At 41.4% G+C, this 25,390-nt stretch overlaps 1 protein-coding gene across 3 annotated transcripts; it reads right to left on the bottom strand.

The window, feature by feature from the left end:
• Positions 1–1,483: 1,483 nt before the first annotated feature.
• Positions 1,484–24,888, bottom strand: LOC146181163 (uncharacterized). 3 transcript variants are annotated; one of them, XR_014700171.1, is made up of 3 exons: positions 15,388–15,490; positions 11,454–11,506; positions 1,484–3,981 (listed from the first exon to the last, which is right to left on the bottom strand). XR_014700171.1 is itself a non-coding variant. In XM_084576278.1 (3 exons), exons 1-3 carry the CDS (start codon positions 16,009–16,011, stop codon positions 3,371–3,373), a joined length of 729 nt encoding a protein of 242 aa, XP_084432404.1. In that variant the 5' UTR covers positions 16,012–16,062; the 3' UTR covers positions 1,484–3,370. The 3 variants fall into 3 exon arrangements, 2 of the variants coding, with proteins under 2 accessions (XP_084432404.1, XP_084432405.1); XM_084576278.1 differs by lacking the exon at positions 15,388–15,490 and adding an exon at positions 15,947–16,062; XM_084576279.1 differs by lacking the exon at positions 15,388–15,490 and adding an exon at positions 24,796–24,888 and having other exon boundaries at positions 1,486–3,981.
• Positions 24,889–25,390: the final 502 nt, after the last annotated feature.

The following is a 25,390-nucleotide window of genomic DNA, read 5'->3' as shown; positions in this document are numbered from 1 at the left end:
GAAAATATATTTAATATTTACTCGTACATGTATTTAACGTTCAGGTGAAATATACCCTAATTAAAACGCATTTCCGATTTCATTTTTATTAGAAGGTCGCCTGTTGTCTCCTTTGTTGCTATGGACAACTCTGTTATGACAGCACTTTCAGTAACGAAAGGAAAGGAAGTATTTACCTAGACTTTGAGTGTGTCTAAGATTGTCCAGCAAGTAATGCCGCTTTTCTGACCAACAGCGCACCATTATGTGATTTTTGAAGGCAGGAAGAACCTTGCTTTAAAGTGATCTTTAGACATTCATGTAGCGACAATGATTTCACGATGAAAGCACATTCACACATGTGCTCTTAGTGCGCTAGGTGCTAGATGAGGCAGTATAACGCGTGTTTAGTCTGCTGCCTAACGGATGTTTGAAGGTCATTTAGAAACTCTTCCGGAGATCATTTCTGTCTAACCCTCGTGTAATGGAAGGATAATAGGTAAGCGAATAAAACATTATTATACTCAAATAAGTAAATAATGAAAAAAAAAAACACAAAAAAAGATGGATAGGTGGCAACAGTTTTGCTTCATTATTGAACTTAATTTTTTTTTAATGTCTCGGCACTCATTATAGTGAATGAAAAAATAACTCGTTTTTGCCTTTATGGGCACATTGCGCTCGAGTTTCTAACATTTCATTGCGACTTTCTAGACTTCCTAATCACAATTTTACTTTATGAGATAAAACGGGCACAACAAGGGGCTATTAGTATAACCGATAAAGGTACTAATTTATAGGGGTAAAGCAGGCTACAACTTAAACTACTGAACACGTTTTTGTTATAAATGTCTGGTCCTGTGCAAAGTCTGCTCCACCCCTTGACATGTGCTCGACATGGCAATGAGCCTTAATAAGGGCAACAAAATACAAGCGCGCGAATGATTCTGGTGCGTGCTTTGCTGGTGTTCGCTTGCGCTGACTGCTTGCGGCAGCACCAGTCCTAATGTACTCAGACTTTGAGGCCAAACCGTACCAGGCTGAAGAGTGAAGCAGTTCCTCCAGAGATTTAGTTGACAGTTTCCGGCAGTTGCTACCACACATGAAACGTTGCCTGTTGTACCGCACATAGACCTTTTCCTGTTTAGCATCACCTTTTACCGCCACAGTATGTTTAGTTTTGATGCTTTGAACCCGCGACCCCATTCTGTTATAATCGTAGTATTTCTCTTTGGCGCGTCTAGGCCGCATGCTTTGCTTGACTGCGGCGTTCAATGTGGTGTATTGGAAAGAGACATTTTCTTCATCCGGAATGAACCGGTGTTCATATACAGACAGAATCTCCGACATCAGACGAGATCATGTCGCGGTGATCGGTTTTCTAGAAGGTTGGGCATTCGAAGTTTCAAGTGCTTCAAGGATCCAAACACGAAAGAAAACTGGAGCTATAGTTTTTGTTTTACAATCACATACCTCTAAATACTGTTAAAAAAGAGAATAAAGCGACATAGACGCATTTCCGAAGAATATCTGACTACTGAAGAAATTGTTCTAAGTGATCTGGTATGCAGGCTGATATGATTTGACATGCTGTTATGACATGCTGATTTGACATGCTGTTATCTTATGATAACAGCGCCTCAACACGGACATGTTAGTTACCATGAACTCTTCAATATGAGGTTTGAAGCAGAAGGTTCATTGATTACAACCTCGTGCAAAGGCAGGAGCATGTTCCTGTTTGAGACTACTGCTGCTGTATTAGAGGAGCTTCACCCAATATCAGTCACGGTTTTGCACGACCGAAGGACCCCTCATAATGTTTCATATTCGCCTTAGCCTCCTATCGTGATAATAATCTCTGTGGTTCAGAGAAGGGAATACCTGTGGATGACAAATATGTAGAGATGTGTACGTTACAGGGTGGTGTTCTGTGAGCGACAGGCTTGCGTGTGTGTGTAACCTAATATTATCAAAATCAAAGCCTTTATTCAGCCTCAGAGATTCCTTGGAGCTGGCTTCCCTGGAATCGCTTCTGTATAAGTGCATGATTAACACAACTCTCACACAGATGGTTTTCACTTTACCTTATAGGCAAGTAATGCACATGGGCAGATGTTGTATGTTCTGTTCTTCGTAAATCATCCGCTCCTGAACCAGCTCACAACGTAATACCGAGAATTCAGTGGCACATTTTCTCGTAATCTGCATTACGTACATATTCATTTGTATGCCAGATATGCACCCCTAACACGCATGATGACGAGGGACAGTATACAGGCTCTTTTCTGTTTGAATCCTTTACTCTCTGAAGTAGAAGGGAATGGTGGTAGCAATTTTTCCATTAAAAGCGCCAATATTTTCATTTGCAGCTATCATCTTTGGTGCAGCGCAAATTTGAAATTCGTCACCGGAGCTCCTCTGGTTTGCAGCGGCGGATTATTAACACGCGTAACATGAGGAACGTAATTCGAAGTACAGGGATAGAGCTGTTTGAAAACCATCTTACACTGCGATTGCTTATCGTGATATCTTGAATTCCCTAGCGTTGCTTCATTTCCGCATTAATCTCCTGAAGAAAAATGAGGTATAGATTTGCAGCTTTGATTTCTATTTGCAATCTAGAGTAAATAAAGCCACACACAATTTAACCTGGTTAAATTTAATATTTATTTTATGGCGTATGCACCACCTGTTTTCTGGGCATGCTGTCGAATTGTTGCCATTCAATTAGTTTCATGTAAGGTGCCTACTGCGACTTTCAGACAGTGAGCATTATATACTTGCCTGCGAAGTAGTTTCGCACAGGAAGGCTGCAGCAGCTACCGACTTCGTTTCAGAGACAAATGTTATGATTTTCTGCAGCTGAAGGTTCAACGTTTTAAAGGGAGAATTTATGTATAATAATATTATTACCTCATATTTTGTACTAACTGCTGGAACGTTTCTTAGTGGTGCGCTTTATGCAGCGTGTGATTAAAATTACCACTTTCTGGTATCGATCTCGTCATACCACAAGTGCAGTAGAGCGTCTGCTTCTTCCAATGAAGGAACGAATTTTGTTTGAAGTTGCAAGCAAATTTTCCCCCAAATGCTAGCCTCTTATATTTCAACGAAAACAGCGCCATTGTGGAATGACTTTTAAAACAATAGTGAGAATTGCCTATTTGGAAAGGTGTTAGTGCTAAACTGTGAGTTGACATAAAACACGGCTGCGTTTGAGGGCTGCTTATCGTTCTCGCAGAAGCTAAGTGGCTGGCCGTATTTAATAAAGCGCCTAAGACATGCAATTTAAATATTCGGAGAAGTAGGAATGGTTTGAAGATTCGATTTGTGAATTACTAGTACCAGGAAAATTGAATTTCTAATCAATAAGTGGCGGAATGCAAATTTATCTCATTGGTCTGTATTGGTACGGTGGCCTAATGTCTTTCGGGTCGATATGTGGCTGCGATGGGGGCCGTGGCTGCTGTTCTAAACCTGGTGAGCCCGAAAATTGGGAAAGGGCTGATTGATTCTCAGGAGGCGTTCTCGATGGAGAAACCGACGGCGTCCGAGCAGGCGATGCAGGATTCGACGAAAGTGTGTAACTACCCGACGTGCTTGAAGACGACGAGGTTGAGGAGGAAGTCACGTGGGACTTCCTCCTGCGCGGAGATGTTGGTAAGTGAACTGAAGGACCTCTTTGTATATCAGGCAAAGAAAGCCGCGGAGATTGAAGACGAGGCTCGGAATGTCGTGGCCAAGTGAGATGCGGCCCACGGACTTTTTTTTTACGATGCTGAGACGGATGATATTTTGGGGGTAAATTATCATTGGAGGAGACCGGACGGGGAAAAGTTTCACGTGGAGACCGACGTGGCAATGAAGGACCGGGCAGAGCTCCTGAAGGTGGGTGTTCCTGAGCCGTCAAAGTCCTTCGGGGGCGCTTCTTCAACCCATAGTCATCCCGGCGTCCAGGAGGTGGTGTGTTCATACGAGCCGATATTACTGGCGGTGAACCTGCGGATAGCAGAGAGAATAGCTTGCATCATGAGCACACGCTAGCATGTATTCATTAGGCAACTATGCTTGACATCAGTGCACAGCCAGGGATTGTCACGCTTGATTATTTGCGAGACATAGGACCAGTAACTTTTTACGCTCCAGACTACGCGTAGTTCACACCCTTTTGCCGAGTAAAGTGCGCTCCGGATTTGCAGAACAGTTTCACGACGGATTTGAAAAGGTTGCGAATGCTAGGCTGCAGCGTTGGGAAATAATGATTAGTAGCACGGCGCCACTTCCCCCCCTGACGCAGCCGGTGTTTATAGCAGCAACGCTGTGAAGATCAACCACATTTGAACGAGCAATTCAGAAATAAGCACAGCTTAGTCGCCGTGATCCCTGATACGCAATACAATCGATACCAGTTCAGCTTGTGGTTTTGTCTTCTTGGTCATGAGTCCGGCTATTTTTTCTTGACTTAACGTTAGGAGCGCTATAATAGCCTTCCCTCAATGACAACACCCATGGCATAACATAACAACATAAACATAACCCAAATCCCATGACATAACATAAAAACAGTGCGTATTCAACGTGACATCTTTACCTGCGAGGTTTATGATAGCCTCAATCATTAGCGGCGCCTCTTTCAAAGAATCAGGTTATCTGGGAAATCATGTAGAAGGAATTTCATAGACTCGGAAGGGTTCCAGGACAACTGTTTAACGAAGCATTTCATGTGATGAATATTCTCATAAAAAAAAAACGAAGCGAAGCGATCTTCTCCTTATCTGATTGTTACGGGCTACAGGTTGGAACGAGGAAGTTGCACAGATTCTTTTGTAGTAATACCGTTTTCTATGTGACTATGTACGCTGCAGTAGAGGCACACCTCCGCCCTAAAATATCAACCCTTGAGGCTAAGTTTGTCATTTTTGACCGCGCCGTTTTCCGCTGCTTCGTTTATTTATGGTTCCGAAACTACGCATTAAATATTTATTGCTCATTGCACTGGTATTTATGAACTTAATTATAGAAAAGCAGATCTCATAGCTCAGTGGGTATAAAATGCGGAAAGGCAATTTTCCTTAACTCAACTGATAACATTGCAATGAAAATAAGTTTATTTAAAAATTTTCGAGAATCTTAAAGGAAATGTATTTCTATTTAGACGCATATATTATATACCACATCTGCGAAGGTATGCCTCTCTGCGCCATGCTTTTGCGTTCACTCTACGTCAGCACAACAGGCTCGCCAAAATAATACAGGTTTTCTGGAAGGGTACAGTGACGAAAGCTTTCATAATATTTGCATCACCTTCTTCCACTAAGCTTAAGTTTTTGCAGAATGCGCCTAAGCCTGCTTAAGAGATGAAATGGATGAATCCACTTTACAGGATTACTTACATAAAGTGCGTCGTCATTGTAATCGGTACTATCATGTGTACTATCATTATCAGTATCATCTAAGCACGACATATTTGTCATTGCTATGTTCTACAATTGCATAATCACTAAATCTAACGTCCCTGTCATGGCCGCTGTCATTGCTTTTATTAACACTAAGTGCTGCGCCATTGTCCTCACTTATAGCCTCTTACACTACACTAGGAGAATTACGATCTGCTTCTTACGAGCCTTGTATGGAGTAGTGGTTACTACACTCGGCTCATGATCGGAAAGGTAGTAATTCGAATACCGGTGGAGACAACGGATAATTTTATTGCCAGCACGAAGGACGTTTTCTGATCACACTTTAAGTGCATGATGCGCATGAGCCCACAAAGGCTTTCACCTACAAAGCGCATAATTGATGCTAATCGTGCAGCTGAACATGTAGACGTGTTCTTAATGCATGAAGCAAAATACTGCTATCTCACACCTGTCTGCAAAACAAGTGTTCACAGTAAGGAAGCAGTGTAAAAATGAAAAAAAAAATGGTTTTGCCTTTCATTATTTTGACCAAATGGTTTTGTCCTACGCTTGCTGTAAAGAATTCCATTTCACCCATAGTCGAATTCAGCGTCGCTAGTCCTGCATGCGAAATATAAATCCGTTTCACCCAGAGCCTAACTCAGCGCCGCTTTTTGATGCCCCAAAAAACAAAACGTTTTTGCGAGCGAATAATACTCGAATTCCTGCTATTGTTCCCGATATCGAGGGTGCGCCACACGTGATACACGCGCGGTGGTGCGCTGCCTTTTATCAACATGCAGACTTGCTTCCTGGACTCCCTAGTTGTGTGCAGTCAAAAAGATTGTTATATAAGTTAAATAAAAGCTCAGTTCAGGGGTAAATTCATGCTCACCATTATTTGCTGCGGTTGATGCTCGCCAACATTACTAATGCTACTACACTGCTTCATCCCAACATCCGTGTTCTGTGATAGCAGAAACTTCAATTTTTTCTTTATTCGAAAAGCGGCTATGTAATATTCCCTTTGAGAGAATGATAATGCAGACCAGTCGCGAAGCAGCCTGAATAATATAGCTATACATCGGCATAAAAGAAAGCGTGCGCCCCTGGAAAGATTCCTTAAATCATTCAAAGGCCTCCACTGACGCCCCTTGAGCACCTATGGTGAGAAATCATGCATGGCAAAAACATGGGCTAAAGATGGCGCTACAAGGAGAGTTGTTTACAAGCCGGATGGATGTAAGTTTAAATGTAATTAGTGAAATTTGTAAACAACTAGAATAAACGAAATAATCGCCAACGACATATTTGCCACTTTGAACTAGATCCCCGCAGCTGTGGCGTAGTGGTTAGTGCGCCGGAATACTCTAGGATAATCAAGTTTTCGCGTTGCTTTTCAATGGAAGCGAAAGGAAAATGCACATGTGTTGTGTACATTAAATAGACATTAAAGAATTTCAGGTGTCCAGAATTTCTGGAGCCATCCACTCTAATAGCCTGAGTCGCTTTAGGACATTGAACCCTATAAACAGAACCGAACTAAACTAATCAGGCTCTAATGTTCCTTTTTTAGTCATTTGATCCCATTGGTGTCCTGTTACTGTGATAAATCTATAGCTTAGTAAAAGTGCGAGATAATAGTCCTGATAGGAACTGGGATGGCGAAGATCTACCCTAATAAGTTTAGTAGATTTCTTTGGTTCCTGCTGCGCTACCGGAACATTATTTTGTGGTATATATTAGGGTGAGCATGAGAGCCACCTCAGCGGCGACATGGCCAACTCATTTCTTCTGTTTTCACTACAGGCATGCTTCATCTTCGTGGCTTGCTTTCTCCTGTCACCTGCGCACTTCCCCGGATCATTGTTTCCTGGTTACTTCTCAACGGATCTCCTGCCCGACAGCGCATGCTTTCCTGAGAAATCAGATGATGGCTTCATGCTGTCCCATCCCGAATTGCACACCCGAAACTATCTGGGCTTGCGTTTAAATCGAACACCACAAATTACTCTTGCTCTCTGCTATCGTCCCTCAAATTCAACTTCTAATTTCTGTGAACAGTTACACGCTGTCATTATTAGTGCCTACTTGCGGCATCCTACTGCTGTAATTGTGATAATCGGTGACTTTAACGTTCCAAATATTTACTGGTCTTCTAATCGAACTATTCTTACTCAATTTAGCTCTTTAAGTTCCCGATTGTTCCCGATATCGAGAGTGCGCCACACGTGATGCACGCGCACACCTCACGTGTTACACGCTGTCATTATTAGTGCCTACTTGCGGCATCCTACTGCTGCAATTTGGATAATTGGTGACTTTAACGTTCCAAATATTTGCTGGTCTTCTAATCGAACTATTCTTACTCAATTTAGCTCTTTAAGTCATACTGTTTTGAACTTATGTTCAGTTTTCTTTTTTACTCAGTTACTCTAGCAGCCTACTAGGCTAACGGACTCTACCTCCAACATATTGGATTTAATACTAACAACGCACCCCAATCTCGTTTCGAAATTATCATGCCTATCTGGGATATGCGACCATGTCACAAGAGCGCCTCACATCGCTTGCATCACTTGCAGCATCCAACATGGGCGAGATAGCACGGTGCGAAGACGTCATTGAGTGGCTTACGCGCGGGGAAGTGCAGCCATAATCACTTGCAGGCCATTACCAGAATCATTTCTTAAAAACAAGTATATTAAAGGCTCCACGTAAAGATCCTTAATTTGACTCAGTTGTTACCAAAGAAACTCTATGAACTTTTCGCATTACGATACCATTATATATACCGCTATAGGTGCCCGTTAAATATAAAAGAAAATTTGAGCTAGCAGGGTGAAAACTTCAAGCATGCCGGGCAGATGAATCGTCGAATTTGACTGGGTGAAAACTCTAGAATCTAATCTAAAGATGTCAGAAAGCAGCTTCCTGTAACTTTTCAATTCGCTTCGAATCTAACCGTTTTCATTACTTATATCACTCCACCATGCAATAATTTATAAACTAAATAAAGGATTTTACTTCAGTGTATTTACCGCAAGATCTGGACAACCTCGGACTATTTTCTTTTTTTGCAACGTAGGCATATTGTTCAGCTAACTACGTATAAAAATTATATCAATTGGATCAAAATTTTCGCCAGCATCGCTATCTGTGTCTCTTAACCAGGTTCCCATCGCAAATTTTCTCATGAATCTTGTCAATCTGCATACATGCTCTATTGAAGAACTTAGCAATGAACACATTTCATTTTTGCCGGCTACGAAATGAAACAAACGCATTCCATGGAGCGAAATTAAATAATATTGATGGCGCAACATCTTCATAGCATCATTTTTATTGCCATGTTTAATACACTCTGCAAAAGAAAAGTTCTTCCTCACTTTTTGGCACTAATAAATACGAAAAAGCTCTTCTAAAGCAATGCTTCGAAAAGATTTAAGGGTGAAGTGTCGTCTTGTTAGTTAATTATTACAAAATACTTCTTCGTGACAATAGTTGAAATGAATGCACTGTTATTTTTATTGATTTTATCTATCCCATTTGAAAAGGCAGGTAACTCCTATGCCTGATTTAAAAGTAACACAGCTCGACATAGCAAGGTCAACCGCTCCAAGTATCAGGCAATGCGGAAGCGCCGGGAGACGTTTCTTAAATTATATCAAGTTTCGCTCTCCAGGAGCGTGCACAAAGATACCTATGCTTTGCACCGTCAAAGTGGCACATGTAGTCAAGATGGCGCGAAACAGGCTAAATTGAGTATTAAGAAAATAGGAGAAATGACACCACCACACAATAGTCTCTTGTTTAATAATTATGCCAAATATTTCATTTTCAACACTTTGCTCGTCAATTCTGTGGAACAGCAATTATACACACAAGCCGTTTCACTGCTCGTAGGCATTTGCATCCACAGCCAGGCCACAAAAAACTAACACGGTACTTTCTTCCCTCGTATGACGCAAATGGCCGAAACAGAACACACTTATCTAGTGAGTGTTCCGTCTTTGTAGTCATGTTAAACCTCCATTGGTTATGGACTCAAATGTGGAAGAAGAGGAGATGAGCTAAAAATTAAAAATATTTCCATGCCTTACCTGCTCATGTGAACAATAAGTTTCGTGGCGAGGTTTTCTATCGTTGAATTTCGTTATATTTGTTACAAATAATTCTTTATAATGGTTAGACAGTTTAATTAAAAGGAGCGTCTTGGTTATCTCTTAACTTTTCCCTAGGATAAACTGAATACCGCTCTTCCTCACTTTGATGGCTTGCATGATGTGGTCCATGCGTTTTATTTTCTTTCGGGCGTTGCCCATACACTAAAAGGTTTCCCGAGATCGGTGCTTTGTTCTTTGCTTGATAGCATCTCTAGTGCTCATGTGCGAGATGTTGTCACTTATTACGCCTGCCTACACGTGCTGCGTCGAAATGTGTTCTTCATTTTTAGGGAGCATGTTGCTTTGTATAAATGCGGCGTTATGGCAGCCTCTAAATAGAGTTGAAAGTTGGCGCGCGTCCTTATACATTCTCGTTCTGGTCTCTAATGTCAAGATCTTTTGCCGGCCACCATGTGCTTATTTATCAGCTTTGATATCTCTGCCAGTCCTATACGATCCATTTGGTCGAGGCGATCATACTTGTCGTTTCTTTAAAGAGTTTACCAGCATCATCTCTAACAATGCTACCGCCTATTTCACCGCTAGCTCACTAATAATATCTTTGAAATTAGTGTTCTTTACTTCTGGGCTACCGACATTCTATTGGAAATTATGAAGAAGAAATGAGCATGGGCAGGACATGTAGTGCGAAGAGAGGATAACCGATTGTCGCTTAGGGTAACAAACTGGATTCCAAGGGAAGGAAAGCGTAGCAGGGGGCGGCAGAAAGTTAGGTGGGTGGATGAGGTTAAGAAGTTCGCGCGGGTCAATTGGATGCAGCTAGCACAGAACCGGGTTAAGTGGAGAAATATGGGAGAGGCTTTCGCCCTGCATTGGGTGTAGTCAGGCTAATGATGATGATGATGATGATGGCTTCAGGGCTAAGTTAGGCTTCCTCGGTTAGCACTGAATATCTATTCTGCTGCGAGAGCCTGAGTTCTACTTTTCCCGTTACTGTTCATTCTTTGATAAAATTTTCCTCAGTAATCTCTTCTGTTCCCTGTTAAACTGAATAATAATTCGAGACCTTACATTCGTGTGCTCACTGCTTTGAACCTTTTCGCTTACCTCTACAGCCCGAGCATACAAACATATTTTAAACTGGCGCCGCATGCATGTTGAGGCTGTTCCCGTGCGCGAGGATCTCAGTGCATATCACCTCTGTATGGGCACCGCGAGTGCGTATCACTTACATGACAAGCCATCGATATAACGGTTTGTCATCATTTGTTTGTCAGTACATATCACGTTACTAAATTCGCACTAGTAAACGCGCCAAAAGACACGTTCGAATCAGTGGAATATAGCTGAATGCTAAACTGAATAAGAAGTCGCATGAACTACGTGCATTCAGGTAGTACAGGACCTTGTTGTTTGGACGAATATAAGAGATGCCTTCACTCTCCCGCGGGTATAGTCAGATGACTGATGGTGAAGATGATGAAACTGATTTTTTATTCATTGCCGCGGTCAGGAATTAACCAATAATTTTGAACTAAATCACAAATGCCCCCGGCGGCACAAACGCAAGTGCCAGGTCTGAAATCGAATTCTTGCTCGCAAAAGCACGCACAGACTAAATTTGTACTTGTTACAAATGCGGCTAACTTGCTTACGCGCATCGTTGTAAAGCCACATTTTGTTACAGCAAGAAACCCTTTGGCTATAAAGGCTACAACAACGAATAAGAATGCCGTCGGTGTGCGTTTCATCCTCAGCCCCCGTAGTATTCGTCGAGTAGTGTTGCATACTGTATGTGCAAATTATTTTAGTTGCATTTTCATCAACCTAAACGAGCAGCTGTATTACGTCTCATGCAATGATTTTACTGTCTAATGGGACTAAACTTGAGTTATGCATATTCAAGTCAGTAAACAACAAAACTGGCAAAATTTTGCGCACTTACTTGGTTCGGTAAACGCTTGCTGTGCTGCACAAGCACGCTGCGCCGAAATCACTCTGAAAGACAAAGAAAGCAAGAAACAGGCAAAATTAAAAGAAATAAATATTCCGTTTCTCGCAAACACTAAATAAATAATGAAGCAAATGGCAACAAAGAAGTCCAGAAGGAACTCAGCGAACTGCACCAGCGGGTTTAGTTAACAAAGGAAAAGCGGTTTTATTCTCCTGCTTTTTGCACTGGTTACGCAAGTGTGATTGCTTCATGTATAGAACGGTAAGTCAAAATTGTCTGCAATATACGTGGTGAGCAAAAGTGGTGTAAAACACTTAGCCGGTGGCGGAGCTCCAGAAAACTGCATCTCAAATTTACCTAGCAACAGCTATCTAAAATTGAGACAATAGTGGCGGTGCCCCATTTTATCCACACGCATGTGCCGATCTCGCTGTCCGTTAGGCTGTTGCTAGATGGCATTTTGATGCAGTTTTTCCGAGCTCTATGAGTGAATGAGTGTTATATACCACTTTTTCTCACGACTGTACCTGTCACCTTTCGGCTTCTTCGCTTTTCGGATAGAAGCTACCACTAAACCTTTGTTCAGTGCTCTTTCATATTGTGTAGCCATTTTTGTCTCATTATAGGTCGAAGAATACAACTTCCCTTCTCAAAATCTTGCCTCGACTTCCAAGCTGAAGCACCCCATAGCGCTTGTTCCGTTCTGTCTCATATAACCCTTAGTGAAATATATATGGGAAAATGATCTTGACATATTTTTTCATCATATTCCGCCTGTTTTTCAATGTAATTGGTTTATGTTTGCTCAACCTTCCTGATGTCCCGAGAAAAGGGTTTCGGCTGAGCAGCGAAACACGCATCCATGGCGACTTATCAGTTGTTTTGGCACCACATTGGACTGACTCTATAAAAACCAAGACTGTTGTTAAAAATTTCGTAAGCAGAACTTTGAATAATTTCCATGCATTTCCCCGCTTATCTATCTTCACTCGTCGCTGAAACCAAATTATGTCACGTGCGCGCTCAATGTTGTCAGCATATGTGGCGGTTGATGATCGGTCGTCAGATTTCTCATGCCACGTCCTTAGAAAAACTCGTGAGTCTACTGTTCCCTTATTGTGCCAAAAGTCTAATGGAATGCGGCGACGGGGGAGGAAGATTTCCACAAATTGTTATTAGACAACACTAAAAGCAAAAGCCTTCTCCACTTTCTGGCAGGAAACAATTTGTATACACTTTCTATGCATGCCTTATAGCAAGTTAGCGAAATGCCAAAAAAAGAAAGGAAACTCTACATGTTCTTGCCCCGAAATAGCGGCACAAAGTGTCTACAGATCCGTTTTCATTAACATAATCATTGCGGTAAGGAATGATCAGAATTAGGGAAAACCCACTTTATTGTTCTATCAAAGGCGCTACTGAAGTCAAGAATTATTTCCAAAATTTTAAATCCGCTCTTAATGCCTTCCTGCAAAAGTGTCTCCAGTAATACCCCCCATATATTAATTCCAAAAAATAAAAACCTTTCATAGGTGACATTGTGCTGTATTGTCGGCATATCTCATCTCGTTTCTCAGTGATCAGCGAAGACATTTTGTAAGTTCCTCACTTCATTCCTCTATGACGCATGCATTGACGCAAAGTGCTTGTTAAAGATACAAAATTCTGTTGTAGCGCCTCTTACAGATCATTATCCGCGCATAAATTGTAATTTTTATGTTTTCAGCCCAAATAAAGAAAAGACGTAATGATTAAAAAATTCACCGCTTCGAGTGCTTCACAAATGTCAATATCAAGGGCAAATTGCGTTACATGCCACATGTGTGAACTTTCAATATCATGTTGCTTGACACTCGAATGTCTTACTGAACGCAGATTTCCGTCACTGTCCTTGTTTGACCCAAAACAAAAAACGCAGAGGTGAACTCCTGACAACAATTACTGCACTGCACTGCACTAAGTTGCACTGTAGCGTGTAATACGTATAAATACCGAATTCTAAGGTGCTTTGTTAGTGCACGCATCAGTGAAATCCCCTCAACAGAGGACGCCAAGCTTGAAAAGAAAAACGGAGTACTTTGATGGTATTCTAAACAAGCAAGTTCTTGAAATATCACATCATACTCAAGGGAGAACATTATAACTAGACCCGTGTCGCATGAAATTGGATTACATAGTAAGAGTTTTATTAGAAAAATTTGTGCTGCATGTTGTGGAAACTGGTAAGGATATTGTTGAAAACAATTCCAGCTCTTCGTTATATTCTATGAAATCATGCGGCCTGAGCAATATTATTTTGTTCTTGTGAACTAAGAATAAAATATTGGGCACATCATGATACATACATACATACATACATACATACATACATACATACATACATACATACATACATACATACATACATACATACATACATACATACATACATACATACATACATACATACATACATACATACATACATACATACATACATACATACATACATACATACATACATACATACATACATACATACATACATACATACATACATACATACATACATACATACATACATACATACATACATACATACATACATACATACATAATTTTATTACCATTCATCACTACAGAGTACATTCTCGTATGTTATCGACAATAAAAAATCCGCACCTTTTGCTATCGAAATAAACTCTCACATAGCGTCTTTTCCTTAAATATGGCAGTGTATAGAGTAACAAAGGTATTCGTTTGCCGTAAATTCAAGTTATTTGGGGCACAAAAGTACATAGTTATTATTTTGGGCATAGTTTGATGTAGAAATGTGCTCCTCTTCGGCAGAGAGTTGGTGATATGGTGTGTAAAAAGAAATACGGGCTTGCGCTCGACTCGCATGGTCTTCGCCTAGTTCGCGCGCCTGGCTGATCTCGCTGATCAGTGTCCACTGTTGCGCCTTTTTCAGTTCACAATCCTTGTACAGATCGATAAACCGCGCCTTACATCCGGTACAGGTGCGGGTTGCGATTCATCCTCTCGCCCTGGAACTCCGCAATCACACGTTACCGCCCTCTACGATGCCTGAAGGCGCCAGCCACTAAGCCGTACAAGTTGTTTCGGCTGTCATTTGCCCCGGCCCCCTCCAGATGCAAGGCCCCGCTATCTTCAGCGGCAGTGACGCCCACGACATTGAGGATTATTTCACATCCTATCAGCGGTTGAACTCCCATAACAAATTCGAAGTGGACACCAAGCCTAGAAACGTGATTTCCTTTCTCACCAGTGTAGGAAATATGCTTTCGGAACAATGAAGCTGACATTCCATCATTGTTTTCGGCCCTCTGGCTGTTAGGAAACTCCGAGCTGAAGAGCGCTTGCGTGCGTGGTTTTCGCCAGTTCGCGATAATTTTACCAGTTTCATCGAGGACGTTGTTGACCTGTGCAAGCGCGTGAAAACACAGATTTCATAGGGTGACAAGATCAAGCACATTCTCACAACTACGGAAGCACAGGGCCCTGACTCACGAGCACACCATGCACACTGAATTGCTTGCTGGCCGCATAGAAGCAGGTGAACAGTTTTTGCTCCTGGCTCAGATCAAGAGCTTCATTCAGGAAGAACTCGGTCGACAGCTCTTCCATATTTCTTGTCATAAAGACCATATATTATGCCAAGCTCCTAGTCTGCGCCAGATTATTCATGAAGACAGAGCCGAAGCTCTTTCCCCAGCCCATCAACTCATGCCTCTCGCGGTCCCATAGACATATGCGACCGTTGCTGCCCCACCACCAACTACATATGCTCCATCTCTACCCCCTACCTACATTCAGTCTCCATGTTGCGCTCGACTGCCCGCATAGTTTATTCGACTGCCGGCTCAATTGGCAAACTCCTGGCGCACGACTGACAATCGTCTCGTGTGCTCATTATGCTGCTTACCAGTTCATGTGGTGCGGAACTGCCGTTGACCCATGAGCGTCCCTCGTCCGCCTCCAGCTACTTCCGGTTACTGGCACAGCGCCAGTACACTCCTCCTGCTGAGTGGTCTCAAAGCCTGAGTGGTCTGAGTGGTCTCAAACTGTGTCCTAAGTACACCACCTCTGATCGCCCTTCACCTTCGCCGCTTCGGGGTTCCATTTCTCCAATTCGACATCGTCCCTCGGTAACCCTAGAGGAAAGCTAGATGCCGCAGTTCCTGACGAGAGTACTGAGCTGTCGTTGAATTTTAAAAGGCATCGGATCTTTCTGTTGCTTATTTAATTGAATGTTTCGTAGAGGGTGTTTATGTGCTAGCCTTGTCTACCCCGGTGCTGCGATCTCTGTTTTGGATGCAGCGCTCAGTCGCTCTTTGTGGAAAATGAAGACGCCTCTTTCTGACCTGTCGTCACGAACTGCGAATGCGCAGCTCATACAGCCGCCAGCTGCGTGTACTGCTCAAGTACTCATCCAAGACATTTTGCATGAAATCTAGTTCATTGTGCATAGCTTCAAGCCATACTTTGACCACGTGGTCTTCTCCATCCTGATGTCGCCGGGTTGGCTCCGTTTGGAGTCGGGAGCCATTGTAAAGAAGACAAGCCTGCGCTTGAACCGCGTGGTCTTGGCCTACTTTTCTGCTGTTATGCCGTCTTCACTTCGCAACATATGCATAAGTAAACTCCGCCTTATTAGCGCAATAATGCCATTCCAATTCTTTTCTCTATATTGGTATTCCACAGGTGTTCGCAATGGTGTTTACATTACATTCAATTTAAACATTTACTGAATGTTATATTTTCAATACAGTGTATAGTGCATGTTTTATTGTACTCATTTACAAACACTTAATAGAGGAGTGCACATGATATTGTCGAGGCATACCAAATAATAGTTATATCAGGCCAGGTATATAAAATGAAACAATATGAGTTCTGACAAGGACATGGCGTTCCCCCACTGGCTACCATAAAAGCCTTCATTTTGCATAGGCAGAGAAAATATGGCAGTTTCTGATTTTCAGCCCACATTTCCAATACACAAATTAACTACTAGCCTATACAGAGATTCTCCGAAATATCAAAAATAGTTTGTACTTCTGTTAACGACGTGGGTTTAGTTTCATCTGTATTTATTCAGCATTACAGTGGCTCCAGGGACAATTATAAATCTAGTATTTTGTTCTGTGTTAACTAAACGACAAAATTTGTGCTGAGGATCTCAACTTGTCTGGAACGATTTGCGTCTAGGATGGCTAGATGAATGAGCGTTCAGAGAAGTAGCCACAAAACATGAGAAAGAATAAAAAAATATACAAAGGCTCACTTCTCTCGGAAGTTTACTAACACCATTCCTCGGAATATCGAGGCATCTTTGAAATGAGGAGTTCAACAGAGCGATTATGGTTTTAATGCACAGTCGGTATTTAAAATTTCTATTTATAATCTCTTTAGAATAGCTATTTTAATGATGCTAAGTTCGCTCCAAATAACTAGAGATCAAAACTTTAGAAACAAAAACCGCGGCCGGAACCTCATAAATCCCTATCGATATTTTTAACTCCAACACAATCATGGCTGTGGCCGACATAGACAGAAAAAATTTTAAAATTGGGTCGCACTGCCATACATGAGCCCGAATGAGAAATATGCCCTCTTAGGAGCTTTCTCTGCGGCTAAACGTGTTTAGAATTTGTCATGACAGCCGGCCTTTTCAATTCGCCATGCGCATTACAAGGTACCATTTTAGCAAGTAAAGCTTACTATGCTTGTCAGAAATTATATTCCTTGTACTCTGTAGCCCCGGTGCTCTACTTTAAGGATGCGGTCACTGCCCTCATTATTTTATCAAATATGCTTTTAGATTTTACAAGCGACATTATGGGAAGGGAATGCAGTATATAGGAGGCATTTAAAGTAGATGGAACCGACATGGACCATACGGACACTCAAAAACTGAAGAGCCGTACCTGCTCTTTAACTATATGTTACGTCTTTTGATTTTATGCTGTGAGCTTTCTAATTTGAAAGCATTTTTATGAGCATGGAACAAAATCCCGTGCGTGAGAGTAGCGCGCGAGATGGGCATGGGATATGTGCATATGATCTGTGCACCAGATTTGTACGCTGATGTGTCACTTGTCAATTATCTTGATGAAGTCATAAAAAAATTAATTCTGTCTTCAGCAGGAGTCTAATCCCAATTTCGCTGATCACATGCCGAACTCATTACCCTGCTGTGTAGAGCCAGGGACCGTGAAACGGCCATCATAATTGGCTGTGGCTGCCATGAGGATGATAATGCCACGGCAGAGACGCGGAAAATAATGATAACGGCAATGATACAGTAGCAACGATAATTACTATGCATTTATTAATAATGATAATGAGAGGAACCATGATGTTACGTGTGCGGTAGCAGCGCTCTCGCTTTCGTCTTTCTTCAGTGTAGATTCCACAGCGCTTGGAATTTTTTCCTATGCTCCCCGGCGATCGTTTAAATTTCGTTTTTTTTTTGCGAAGATTCACAGAGGTAATCTGTGTCTTCAATAAGTCTTGTGGATTCTTTATGCTTTGTGGCAAACTTAGACTCCTCATTACGTAGTCAATGCTTAGTGCCTGATCACATGGCTTTTGCAAATGATTTCCGGAAAAGCTGCCCTCGTTATATTACGAAGAATTTTTGATATTAAAACAGATTTTGGTATTAACGCTGCACTAAATATTATCTGTGCCTCCCCATTTAGCAGCTTTTAAGCTAAAGCGTAAAGAATGAAAGTAAAGGCGGGTAGCTAACACTGTGCCTAATATTCCGATTTCCTTAATCTAATTCAATATACTCTGTGCACATAGATTTGTAGTTGATGTGCTGGGAAGGGCGTATATTCATAAGATGCAAAAAGCGTTGTCTGTATGCATTTTATAGGGTGGCACACAGGTAAAGATAAATACAGCAAAACTAAGATGCTGCGCTGGATTCCCGAAAATTATGATTGGGATTGGCTGCGCGCCATTTACCCCACAAACTGACATCTGGTTCCCTGCTTTGACAATGCAGGCTGTAAGGGAGCCTTTTGTTCATTTGTCATAATCATAAGGCTCAGGCGCCGGAACATCGTCCATGCTCTATCTTATAAGTGAGCGCCTATTCAACTAAGTCACCACAGAGCAGGCTTTTCATGTTAGTAAAGAGGACGGTCGGTGTTATGGAGTGGTAAAATTGGTGTTCCGAGAGAGATATTACAGGGATGTTATAAGGCACGCCAGTTGAATTTTACTCCACAAAACTTGCACAATACAACGTTTTTGTTGCTGTGGATGGATTCGAAGATTTAACATTGAGGCTGAAGGTACCTATAGTGTGTCCACAGTGGATAAAAGTACTGGTCTAGACGCCTTGATAATGTGAACAAAACTGCTTCTAGCTACTCGAAGACAAACGTATTGCAACAAAAAAAGCTGTCAGCTATGGCATTTTGTTGAGGGTAACGTACTGAATTACAATTGTATGTTTAAGATGTTACAGCTTCGTTCGACAAACTTCCGCCTGCGACACGTGTTCCTAAGACCGAGTTATGCTTCATTGGCGAAAAAAATGACGTCCCGCGCCACAGATTACAGTGAGGTAACACCTCCCTCCAAAGCGAGCGCCATTTTCTACATTCCCAATTTAACCCCGATAATCTCAGAGAAGCTACGTTTTCCTCTTCCGCCTACAGAACAGCATTTGCTCCTGGTCATAACTAGCCTGGCTTTATGTAAGGCCAGTTTTTCTGCCTTTCCTTTGAGGATTGTGTCGCAGCTTTCCACGTAAAATCTTTCGGGTCTGCTCAAACGATTTCTTTTTGCAAAGAGCATACATATGCAAGCCGTGTTAGATGCTAGCTCAGCTTGAGATTGCATTTCTAGTAGACATCATATGTGTCGTTACTTGCATCCCTTCCTCCATCTTTTTCCTAAGAATTGTATAAAAATCGAAAATTGCTTTTGAATAAAAGCTATACCCTGCATTTATGTGAAATGCCAATGGCCAACTGAACCGATACGAGGTAAGGGAGCGAAGTGTTATAAAAAGGTGCGATGACAGTGAAGTGTTGACAAGTAGTGCAGAAGAATAATTTCGAATAATCGATGGTGTTAAACGTTGGCTGATGAAGTATGCCTAATGGAAGATTGTGAGTTTCGAGACGTAACCGTTCATCTTTCCGTGTGTGGTATGGTGTCGAAGGTATTTCTTATTGCGCATAACATGAAAGGTCTAGTCAAGTGGAAGCCTAGCTCCGACATACATTTTATTAGTCATCATAAAATATTCAGGTTTTCGTTTTTTCCGCATATAGGCAGTCTTAGTGGCTCCGTAACTTATAGAGCACAGCCTCGTAAGTCCCAATTTCTGGAGGTGTAAGAAGTGGTATTAAGTGACTATATATTCGCAGTGGTGAATTTGACCCATGAACTTTTACACCTGTCTCTGCGTTTGACACTTTCGAACTCTGGTAATCTCTCAGTGCTCTCGCAAGCAAAACAAGGCCAAACTGTGTCAACAGTGCTTCTAAAACTGCAGCTCTGTGCTTTCGTGCGCAAACCCGGAGACAACTTGGTTCTGTCTTGACTAAGCTGACATTCGGGTAAAGCCGATGAGGCATAACTTGTCTTACTAGGAGTCTCGCCCAGTGAGTTGTTATATTGTGGGGCCTTATGGCTGCGCCATTAGCGCATCCAACGCAAGGCCACGGGAAGAAGAACGTAAAGACGCCGGTTGGTGATTGCACGTGAAGCCATCGCTGGCTGTTTTGTTCTGGCCTAGATCCTCGTCAGCTGTCTTGTCCTTCGCTTCTGAGTTCTACGGCCTACAAGGGGTGACCTAGGACAACCAACCCGATGATTGAAAAATGCAATGCTAGCACGGAGCGGCACCAGCAACCGCAGGGCACCTTATCGCTGCGGATTTGCCTTCCCCTTCTGACCCTAAAGTCCGCAAGTCTGGTTATTCCAGTTCAAGGCGGTTTACTATCTACCACATTACATCCGAAAGGGCGCTACTAGCAGGTCGTTAGTGCACTCCGAAGACCTCTGGCAATGCATGGTTATACACAAACACAGAACACACAACAAGATATTAAATCAAGACGTTCACACCGATGATGCGCTCGCTACGAACTGGCTGTTAATTGTGATACGAAAAAAAAAAGCATCACAAAAAATGTAGGGTCACAATAAGAGGAAGAAGCAAACAAAAAATTCAGAAAAAAATGGAAAGAAATTTATAAGAAAAAATACAGAAGCGCCAGACGTCTTCGGAGTCGTATAGCCAACAAGCCCGCTCGCAAGTATTACGTTTGTGCACGCCCTGAACGATGAGAGCTAAACTGAGCACCGCCTAATTTTTACAGAATTGTTTTTATAGGCAATTCTTTTTATCCAGTGGAGAAACACGCGAGTGACTATGTACTTGAAAGTCAGCAGTAAGCGATGGGAATCGTAGCACCTATGTTCTTCGAAATAGTCCTTGACTGCATGAGTCAACGCGTCAAAAGTCACCGACACAAAAAACGTTCTGCGTAATTAACGAAGGAATAGGCTTATGGCGAAATTATGGTGGATAGTGACTCATGCTTAAAGAAAACCGCTCATTATTCTTGATATTTGACACATTATGGGAAACGACTGTTATCAAGTGCCCTTCCGAAAATATTTGGTACTAATTGAAGAAGTGTGCGACGAATCTGTAGTCATTTCAATTTTATATCAAGCCTATAATTAGCAACAGCTATGCTTAGGGGTTGTCAGGAGGCGGTACGTAAAGAATGTGTCCAACAATTCTTAAAAGCCAATAAATAGAACCTTTAAAGGGTGGAATATAGCAAGACGTAATTTAGAGAATATAAGATCTAAAAAGTAATTTACTACAATTTAAAAAAAAATATAAAAACAAATTGCCTAGGCTAAGTAACAAATACTAAAGAGAGTAGCCACAAAGACAGGAAGTAAAATTTAGGGAATTATTAAAATCTGACAGGGAAAAACAGCTCCGGAACCGCATAAGAAATTTATCTCTGCTGAGTAAATCGCAGTAATCTGGTAATTTTGTAGGATGTTAACTACGTAGCGTATACGAATGCAGCCACAAATGTACCGAAATTATGCGCTCCCTAAAGTCTTTTGCAATAAACTAACCATATTAATTTCGCGAGAGTGCGCTCATGATGGTATCAAATGCTAGCCCATGTCTTCAGTCCCAAACAATATCATGCAAGAATATTATACATTAGTGCTTCTATACACAGTTAGCAATTGTCGCAATAGAACTCCCATACAAAATTGGCGCGCTTGATCAGTCGTGCTACCAATTAGTTGCTCTAGGTAGTGGCGTTGATTAGAAGTTCAATTAAATTAGTAGTGTAGCAGTCCTACTCAAGAGCCCAATTTCTTATTACAGCTCAACGAAGAAAATATTTGATTAAAGATGACTTGTTTGTTGTGGATGCGAAAAGCTCAATGCTGATTCGCGTTGTTAATTTCTACAGCGGCTGTTATTTATGGGTGGCTTGTACAAAGTCTGCCAACTATAGCTCGGAATTAACGCTCCTAGGTAGGAACTTTGTGAAAAGAAATGAAAGTACTTAGATTACCGGTAGAGCATCTTTCCGCAGCAGTCTCCTTTTTGCCGTTTTTTGAGTCAGGGTGTCCAGTTGATAATATTTGTTTTTGTTGCTAAACGTTTACATTAATTTGGTTTACTCTTCGGTAAGAAGCAGGCTAGAGGAGCTCCTAGAGGACGGTTCTGGTAATTTCGACTAACTGTGGTTCCTTAACAGGCACTAAAAATCCAATTACACGCGTGTATTGCATTTGTATTCCACACATTAGGGCGCTGTCGCCGTGTTCGCTGGCGCATCGTTCGGTTCGGCAAGTTTCGATACATAACTACTGAGATGCCAAAAGGAGTGCCTGCAATTACTGCATACGGGCTTATTTTAAGAACTGCCGTTTAGTATTTCTTGTATAATAACAAACTATACCACAGCGCCCAGCCGAACAAAAGAGCTGCGGTGATAGACACTTGAATTAATGATTAAAATCTAAATATTACCATTTTGAGTGCGTAATTGCGTGACACCCTAGATTGAGTTTTATTTTAATTACGGTGCAACAAACGGCTTATGTTTGTAAATATTAATAAAATCTTCTAATTATATTTCACCGCCGGCAGTCCTACCGCGCGACAATATACTATATCCACTCGCGAAATATCTTCAGTCACATCTCAGAAGAGCCTAGTTGTTTTAACTGGTCAACACCCTACTGCATATTTGGCTTCCTCTGCCATAACTTGCAACTAACCCAACCTTTTATAAAATTGCAGAATTATTCTGCACTCCTTTCTCCAAAACTGAAATACGCATACACTGTTTGAAACCCTTACCAGCCAAAACACTCTCTCACTCTTAAATCTGTTAAATGCCACGGAAAGGTTCACTCGAATGTAATTTTTAATTCACGCGTCAAGAAATCGAAATCCGAATCCGATCATCCCTCAATCGTCTTATGTGGTACGATTGCCAGGTTATGACTCTTTAATACATTTCATTACACACCGTTTGCAACTTATGGTTTCACACTTGCTCACTGTATTTCTGATCGTATTAAGCATGGCAAAAACGTTTACCTCCCATGTGCACCTCCTACCGCGCCTCATAATTTTGTTCACTGAACTTCCAAGGAATGGATTCGCCTGCCTGCCGATGCAATTCACTACACATCTATAGATCAATTCAAGGCATTCACTGAGTAAACCATCGACTGCTGTAACGCCCGATTACTCATGTAATACACCAAATAGGGCATTCCAGGTATCAATAAGTAAATAAACAACAATTCACAAATCCTGAACTCGGTATGGAAAATGCATAGGCCATGTGAGAGTAATAATCCCATTTGCAAAATGAAGGCTATAAAAGTTTGATATACTAAAAGTAATGCTCACTAGCTTTAGGTCGTAGGGGCATATTCTTGTCAAATGAACATCATGCATTCTTCACCATGGTAACAAATGCAAAGCAAAACTCAAGGCAAAACATAGTCCCAATCAGATCGTCGGTAGATACGTACATTTGTATTGGGTCTGCAGATATTTTCCATTCAGGAGTTCGGGAAGCACATTAGTGTGGGATTGACTGACTTGCTTTTGTGCGTTCGTGTTTAGTAGAACAGAAATGAAGAATGTTATGTACGAATTTATACTAATAACTTTGGCCCCAGATGATAAGATGGAATCATGGAAAGCCGTCCTGGAGGATAACATCTTGAAGAATCACGTCTAGAGTATTTATAGCACTTAATATGCCAGAAAATAGATATCAGTGCGCCAGATATGTCGGTAGAAAATGCATGAAGTGTTAGCTGTAAAAACGTGCTCAAATAAGCTCCTGGGGCATAGCTAATCAATGATTTTTTTGGTTGAACAAAAAGCTCACAAAAATATACCTACAATGCACTTAGTAGAATAAAGCTGCTAATTTTTAATTTTTTTCTTTATTCAGTAATGGTCAGCCGCCTTTTTGTGGCCAAGGCAGGGGTGTTGCGGGTATAAATTGTAAATGCTAAATTGATGAAAAAGGTAAAAAGACAAAGAGAAGATATGATCGCACAACAAGCAACATAGTTGCATGGCAGAAAAAAAGACGTGATAGCAGGTAAGAAAGACTCTTGATTTGACAAGCATACCACGTCACAGGGAAGCCGGTTCCATTCCGATAACCTTTTAGGAAGGAACGAAAATTGGTAATATTCCTTTCTGCACTTAGGCGCACACGTGTTTTTCGCATGTAGGGTGTGATCTGTTGTATTGCACGTAATCTTGAAAATTTCATTTTGACAGATTATGTATCATGATATGCAACATATTTAAGCAGCGTGACTTGCGGTGAGATTGAAGCGTCTGGAAGTCCACTCGCATAATTAATTTGATAACGAAAATATGCCTTCCATACACGTTGAAAATAAACCGCAGCTTTTACTTTTGGACGCCTTCAGTACGATTTGTGCCTAATTGTGAGTGCGGTTTCAAATAACATCCACGTACTCCAGTAATGGCGTCTCAGTTAAGTTTAAGCACTTAATATAGTTTTTATTGGGATGTGCTTCACAAATTTGCCTAACAACGAAAGTCTACGGGATGGCTTTGAAAAAATTGAACTGAAATCCTTGAACTAAGTGTCCATTTGCCTCAAGCTATAAACGCTATCACTGGATCACTTATATTCCCTAGTTATTTCTCAACTCGATATAATCTTCGTCGTCTGATTGAGATCTATTTGCATTGAAAAGAAGCATTTATAGCATTCAAGCGCTAAAGCGTCGCCATACTTACATGAAAATAAAGAGGAGAAGTTTGAGGTCAATCAGAATTTGATAAAAAGCTCTCATATTGTTGAAAAGAGTGAACGTTGTAGCTTTCAGTAGGATCTCAACAATTGTGCGAAAGCCGAACTTTCAGGTCCTTTATACAAGCCCAAAACATTTTTATATTCAACATATGCACACCATAATGAGCAAAGCGCGATGTACGGAAAATTACCCATTTTTCTACCCATCTATATGCGTGTTTATAACATTCATTTTTTTGAACGCGTAGTGTTGCGTGAGCCAAATATTGTGCATTTTCTTGCACGAATTTGCATATTCATGAAATTTTGACGCAGCATTTGTGGACAGGATTTCATGCGCTGCTAGATGAGCAAAAACTAGCCTGGGATTATGAAATGCGCAGCGTGATAGAAAGCTGGGCGGGTTGGTTAATATTATGCTCAAATACGGGGGCCCGAATTGTACAGGCCTGGAAAAAATAAACGAATTGTAAAGTCATTCTGTCAAATGCTTTAATGAAAAAGATGCACTTTCTTTAATATAACGCAATAATAACTCTAGATTATACATTATATTTCATTCGACATAAAGAATAAAAA

The sequence above is a fragment of the Amblyomma maculatum genome, chromosome 8, assembly GCF_055883805.1.
Source record: "Amblyomma maculatum isolate TAMU_Amacu chromosome 8, ASM5588380v1, whole genome shotgun sequence".
In the NCBI taxonomy this organism is placed as follows: domain Eukaryota; kingdom Metazoa; phylum Arthropoda; class Arachnida; order Ixodida; family Ixodidae; genus Amblyomma; species Amblyomma maculatum.
The sequence above is the reverse complement of the archived record's forward strand: the minus strand, read 5'-3'. Positions and strand labels throughout refer to the sequence as shown.

Excerpts from the sequence above, each read along its gene's own strand:
- LOC146181163 (XM_084576278.1), bottom strand. The coding sequence starts at position 16,011 with ATGGCTCCCGACTCCAAACGGAGCCAACCCGGCGACATCAGGATGGAG. Across the intron at positions 11,507-15,946 it reads GAGAAGACCACGTGGTCAAA|AGTGATTTCGGCGCAGCGTG; the intron begins GTATGGCTTGAA and ends TTTGTCTTTCAG. Across the intron at positions 3,982-11,453 it reads GCAAGCGTTTACCGAACCAA|GTTCACCGCCAGTAATATCG; the intron begins GTAAGTGCGCAA and ends TGCTATCCGCAG.